Raw genomic sequence first — 5,595 nt, 5'->3', positions numbered from 1 at the left:
TGAAGCGCTGCTTCACCCTGGACTTGATGTCATCATCTTCGTCCCAGACACGGACTTTGATTCGGTCGGAAGAGTTATGGCATTCACTGATGGGAGGAAACATGCAAAAAAATTTTTTTTTTAAGGATTGGTTTCAGGAACAAGACCTGCTCAATAAACATAAGAAGAGTCCCACTTGAGAGAGCCAGTTCGGTATAGTGGTTAAGTGCCCGGACTCTAATCTGGGAGAACCGGGTTTGATTCCCCACTCCTCCACTTGCACCTGCTGGATGACCATGGGCAAGCCATAGTTCTGATAAGGGCTGTTCTTGAAAAAGAGCAGTTTCTGTCAAGAGCTCTCTCAGCTCTTGACAGAAACTGCTCTTTTTGTAAGCCGCTCTGAGTTTGTAAGCCGCTCTGAGTTTGTAAGCTGCTCTGAGACTCCTTTGGGTAGTGAAGGGTGGGATATAAATCCAATCTCTTCTCTTCTTCTTCTCTAAAGAAGGAGGAGGAGGAAGAGGAGGAGGAGGAGGAAAAGACTGGATTTATACCTTGCCTTCACTACTGGTTTACAATCTCCTTTCCCTTTCCTCCTCACGTAAGAACATAAGAACATAAGAGAAGCCAATGTTGGATCAGGCCAATGGCCCATCCAGTCCAACACTCTGTGTCACACAGTGGCCAAAAATACCAGGTGCCATCAGGAGGTCCAGCAGTGGGGCCAGGACACTAGAAGCCCTCCCACTGTTGTCCCCACCCAAACACCAAGAATACAGAGGATCACTTGCCCCAGACTGAGAGTTCCTGTCTATATCTTGTGGCTAATAGCGACTGATGGACCTCTGCTCCATATGTTTATCTAGTTCACTCTTGGAGCTGTCCACAGACACCCTGTGAGGTAGGAGAGCTCTTTTGAGAACTGCTCTTGAGAGAACAGCTCTGAAAGAACTTGTAACTGACCAAAGGTCACACCAGCAGCTGCACTCCTAACCACTACATCAAACGATGTGAAATGTGAAACCAAAGATCCATCTAGTTGATATAACTAGAAGTGGGTTTTGGTCTCTGTGTTCCTCCTTGTAGGCCTTCTGGAGGCATCTGTTTGACCACTGTGTGTAATAGGATGCTGGACTACATGTGCCATTGTCCAGACCCAGCAGGGTTGTTTGATGTTCATTTCTCACAACTGAGAAATAAATTCAAAAGGAGGAATATTCAAACGGAACCAGCAAGCTTGCACAATTTGGCCACATCCTTATTTCCCTGGCTCCTCAATGCCAAGCCTCATTTCCACCTAGATCACAACAACAGTGCATCGGTCTGAACCAATGCCCCACACTTCGGTGATCGGGGTTGGTCCACTAAGAGATGGCACCCCCCCCCCGAGGAATGTTAGAGATGGGGTGGTCACTTACAAATGGAAGTTCTCCTCCCAGACCGGGTTCAAGTTGCCGTAGATGGTCTTCGTCCTCTTTTTGGTCTTCCCAACCTGGACAGTGACGTACGGATCGCTGGAGCCGGTCTTGTCCTTCGCCTGCAGGCCTTGCGCACAAACAACTGTAGGAGAAACACACAGGTACGGGAATGGTTGGGAAGGTTCCGACTCTCCTGGCTTTCCGCAAACTACGCAAAACTAAATGATTCAAGAGGGCTTTTCTACGTAAGGAATAGAGCCGCACTGTACTAAGAAGAAGAAGAAGAGATTGGATTTATACCCCGCCCTTCACTTGGAGTCTCAGAGCGGCTTACAAACTCCTTTCCCTTCCCCTCCCCACAACAGGCACCCTGTGAGGTAAAAGAAGAAGAAGAAGAGATTGGGTTTATACCCCGCCCTTCACTACCCGAAGGAGTCTCAGAGCGGCTCACAAACTCCTTTCCCTTCCCCTCCCCACAACAGACATCCTGTGAGGTAAAACAAGAAGAAGAAGAGATTGGGTTTATACCCCGCCCTTCACTACCTGAGGGAGTCTCAGAGCAGCTTACAAACTCCTTTCCCTTCCCCTCCCCACAACAGACACCCTGTGAGATAAAAGAAGAGGAGATTGGATTTATACCCCACCGTTCACTACTCGAAGGAGTCTCAAGAGCGGCTTACAAACTCCTTTCCCTTCCCCTCCCACCTTGTGAGGTAAAAGAGGAGATTGGATTTATTCCCCGCCCTTCACTCCCCGAAGGTGTCTCAGAGCGGCTTACAAACTCCTCTCCCTGCCCCTCCCCACCACAGACACCCTGAGGCAGGTGGGTCCCAGAGAGCTCTTTTGAGGACTGCCCTTGAGGGAAGAGCTCTGAGAGAACTTGTGGCTGACCCAAGGTCGCACCAGCAGCTGCAAGTGGAGGAGTGGGGGATCAAACCCGTTTCTCCCAGATCAGAGTCCGTGCCCCTAGCCACTGCACCGAACGTCGAGAAGGCCCAAGGCTGTGTCCTGACAGTCTCACTCGTTAGACATTCTTTCCCGTCCCTTGCACATTCGCGTGGTTAAGACGCTGAACTGCAGGCTGTGGAAGGTCGGTAGTTCAGCAGTTCGAGACCCGAGTGTGCCACATGACGGAGTGAGCTCCCGTCTCTAGTTCCAGCTCCTGCCAACCTAGCAGTTCGAAAGCAAGAAATTGCAAGTAGATAAATAGGTACCACTTTGGTGGGAAGGGAACAGCGTTCCGTGTGCCTCGGTGTTTAGTCATGCCGGCCACATGACCACGGAAACGTCTTCGAAGAGCGCTGGCTCTTCGGCTTTGAAACGGAGATGAGCACCGCAACCCTAGAGTTGGATTCGACTGGCTTTCGAGCAAGGGAACCTTTACCTTTACCTTTTACCTGGCCGAGGCCGACTCAGGGCGGCTTACATAAAAACAACCATAAATATAATATATAAATATAATAATATAATAAAGTGCTAGTGCTTAGCTTCCTCATCGTACAGTCAGTTCTTGGGTCTTCTTCGGCTATCCTGGGCGATCAGTTCGGGCAGTAATTGGAGGATCTAGGGGAGCAAGGCTCTCTCGTCATAGGCTGTCAGATGTCGGTAGTGGTGGCGGCTCCAAAGGACTGGCGGAAGAGCTCCGTTTTACAGGCCCTGCGGAACTTCAACAGGTCCGGCGGGGCCCTGATCTCGTCAGGGACCTCATTCCACCAGAGTGGAGCTGCCACCAAGAAAGCCCGCTGCCCTCTCTATTGTCGTGCCCAGGTCGGGCAAGTTGGAAACCGGCCGGTAGTTGGCCAATGTGGCCGGATCGAGAGATGGCTTTTTCAGGAGAGGGCGCACCACTGCCTCCTTAAGCAGAGCATGCTGAAAGAAGGAACCTACCGTGCAATTTTTGCATCCTTCAGTGCGACATCTTAATGCTCATGTTCTGCTTCAGTTCTGTTTTTAGGCTTCTGGTTGGTTTTACAACTAGGGTTGCCAGGTCTCTCCTGGGGGGAGGGGGGACTTACCGGGAGCAGCAGGGAGGCTCATCCAACATACAGTGATCATGTTCCTATGTCGCTGCCTACGTGACCTGGAAGTGATGTCATCACGTCAGGGACATAAGGGCGACGCTCTAGATTTTGGGCAAAAACTCTATGGTAAATTGTCTTCTACCATAGAGTTTTTGCCCAAATACCAGAGCGTCGCCCCAATGTCCCAGATGTGATGGCATCACTTCCGGGTCACATGGGCAGTGACGTAAGCACGTTGCTGCACATTGGATGGATTTCCCCCTTTTTTGGAGTAATTTCCCCCCTGACAGACAGCTGATCAGTGGTGGGGAGGTGGGGCCTGGCAGCAGGGGACCCCCGCCTCCACCGGTGGGGTCTGGCAACCCTATCTACAACCCTATTACCTCTTGCATTGTTCACTGAACATCCCATCTTACCAATTGCATTGACTCACTCTGTGTAATCCGCCTTGACCCCAAGTAAGAAAGGCAGACAATAAATAACGCCAATAAATACATAAATAAGTGAGAAAAGGCAGGAGGAAAAGAGAAGGAATACCATCTTTTTTCTTCCCCAAATCAAGGGATGTTCTGTATGAGAACGCCTCAGAAGAAATATCAGGGCAGCCTTACAGAGGTCGATCAGAAACCAGTACCTGTGATGCTGATCTTGGCCGACCACTTGGAGGTGCCGTCCAACACGCTCTGCTTGACGGCCTTCATCTGCTGAGTGTGAATGGCCTTGGAGACTGCAAAGATCTCCTGGATCAGCTCAAAGATCTCCGGTTTATTGCGCTCCCGGATCTTCATGCGATCTTTCAGCACCATGATGATGTTCTGCGTCCGGTCCTCGGCTCCGTGCTTAGAACTTTTCTCTGCCGCTCCTAAACGTGCAAAGGGAAGGCATCGGGCTCTAAAATGGTTGCCTGAAAACTAAAACGGTAACTTTAACGAGAAGGAGACCCAACGTGAGACGGATTGACTCAGTGAGGGAAGCCATAGCCTTCAGTATGCAAGACCCGAGCAAGGCTGTCTGGTGTCGGGAGTGGGATGGATGAGGCCACTGGACACTGGAACACTCTAGCCGCCGGTCTGGACAACCGTGCAGGAGCCGTTTATAGAGAGTAAGAGATCTGTAATTGCCAAAATCATGGGGGTGTTTGTCCAAACATTGAGGGCATTGAGGGAATCTTTTTTTCTGGCAATAACTTCTCCGCATAGATGGCTACAAGCATGGACGGCTTCAAAAGGGAATTAGATAAGCACAAGGGGCGGACCCGCGATACTCGTGGGGGGAGGGACCTCCACACATGAGGCAGAGGAGGAAACAGCAGGAGGAGGTAAGTTATCCCCCATCCCGCCGGTTCCTTCCCTGTCTCCTCCACCCCCTACCACCACCCCCGCTCGATCTCCCCCTTCCCTTCCCCCCGCCGCCTCGCTGCTGCTACCCCCCGGCTTCGAAGCAGCGGCGGCGGTGAGGGAGTTCGCAGAGTGTTCCCTGCACATGTGCAGGGGACGCTCTGTCACTTTTGGGGGGATTTAAGTATCCCCCAGTATTTTTTCCGTGTTTTTAGATTTTTGTGCACACCTGGGGACTGCCCCAAGTGTGCACAAAAATCTTCCTCCCCTCCAGGTGCCTCCGATGCGCGGATTTAGGTATCCGCATGCAGGGGGCGCCTTTCGCTATTAGATATATAGATATGGAGCAGAGGTCCATCAGTGGCTATTAGCCACAAGGTATAGATAGGGACTCTGGGGCAAGTGATGCTCTGTCTTCTTGGTGCTTGGGGGGGGTGTCAACAGTGGGAGGGCTTCTAATGTCCTGGCCCCACTGGTGGACCTCCTGATGGCACCTGGTATTTCTGGCCACTGTGTGATACAGAGTGTTGGACTGGATGGGCCTTTGGCCTGATCCAACATTGGCGTCTCTTATGTTCTTATGTTCTTAACTGTTCATCCACTTTCAGCCATGAAGCTCGCTAGGAGACCTTGGATTGCTGTGGGGATAAAATGGAGGGGGGAGAAGAACTGTGTATGCTAGCCTCAGCCACTAGGAGAAAGGGAGGAATGTGATTGATAAACAGCTATTTTGTAATGGGGGAAAGTGCTGAATTATGGTAGCTGGCCCTTGCCTGCCTCTGTGTAGCAACCCTGGATGTCCTTGGTGGTCTCCCATCCAAATAGTAACCAGTGCCGACCTTA

General features: G+C 51.1%; 1 protein-coding gene across 1 annotated transcript in view; it reads right to left on the bottom strand.

The window, feature by feature from the left end:
- The window catches only part of UNC13A (unc-13 homolog A (C. elegans)), a gene marked incomplete at both ends in the record, with an annotated part of 142,203 nt that overhangs the window by 68,713 nt on the left and 67,895 nt on the right, over positions 1-5,595 (bottom strand). The window contains 2 exons of the mRNA XM_015407752.1: positions 1,395-1,536; positions 4,050-4,277. Coding sequence (XP_015263238.1) covers positions 1,395-1,536; positions 4,050-4,277 — 370 coding nt within the window. The remainder of the gene's footprint in view (positions 1-1,394; positions 1,537-4,049; positions 4,278-5,595) is intronic.

The sequence above is a fragment of the Gekko japonicus genome, unplaced genomic scaffold, assembly GCF_001447785.1.
Source record: "Gekko japonicus isolate JY-2015 unplaced genomic scaffold, Gekko_japonicus_V1.1 scaffold3549, whole genome shotgun sequence".
Classification (NCBI taxonomy): Eukaryota; Metazoa; Chordata; class Lepidosauria; order Squamata; family Gekkonidae; genus Gekko; species Gekko japonicus.
The sequence above is the reverse complement of the archived record's forward strand: the minus strand, read 5'-3'. Positions and strand labels throughout refer to the sequence as shown.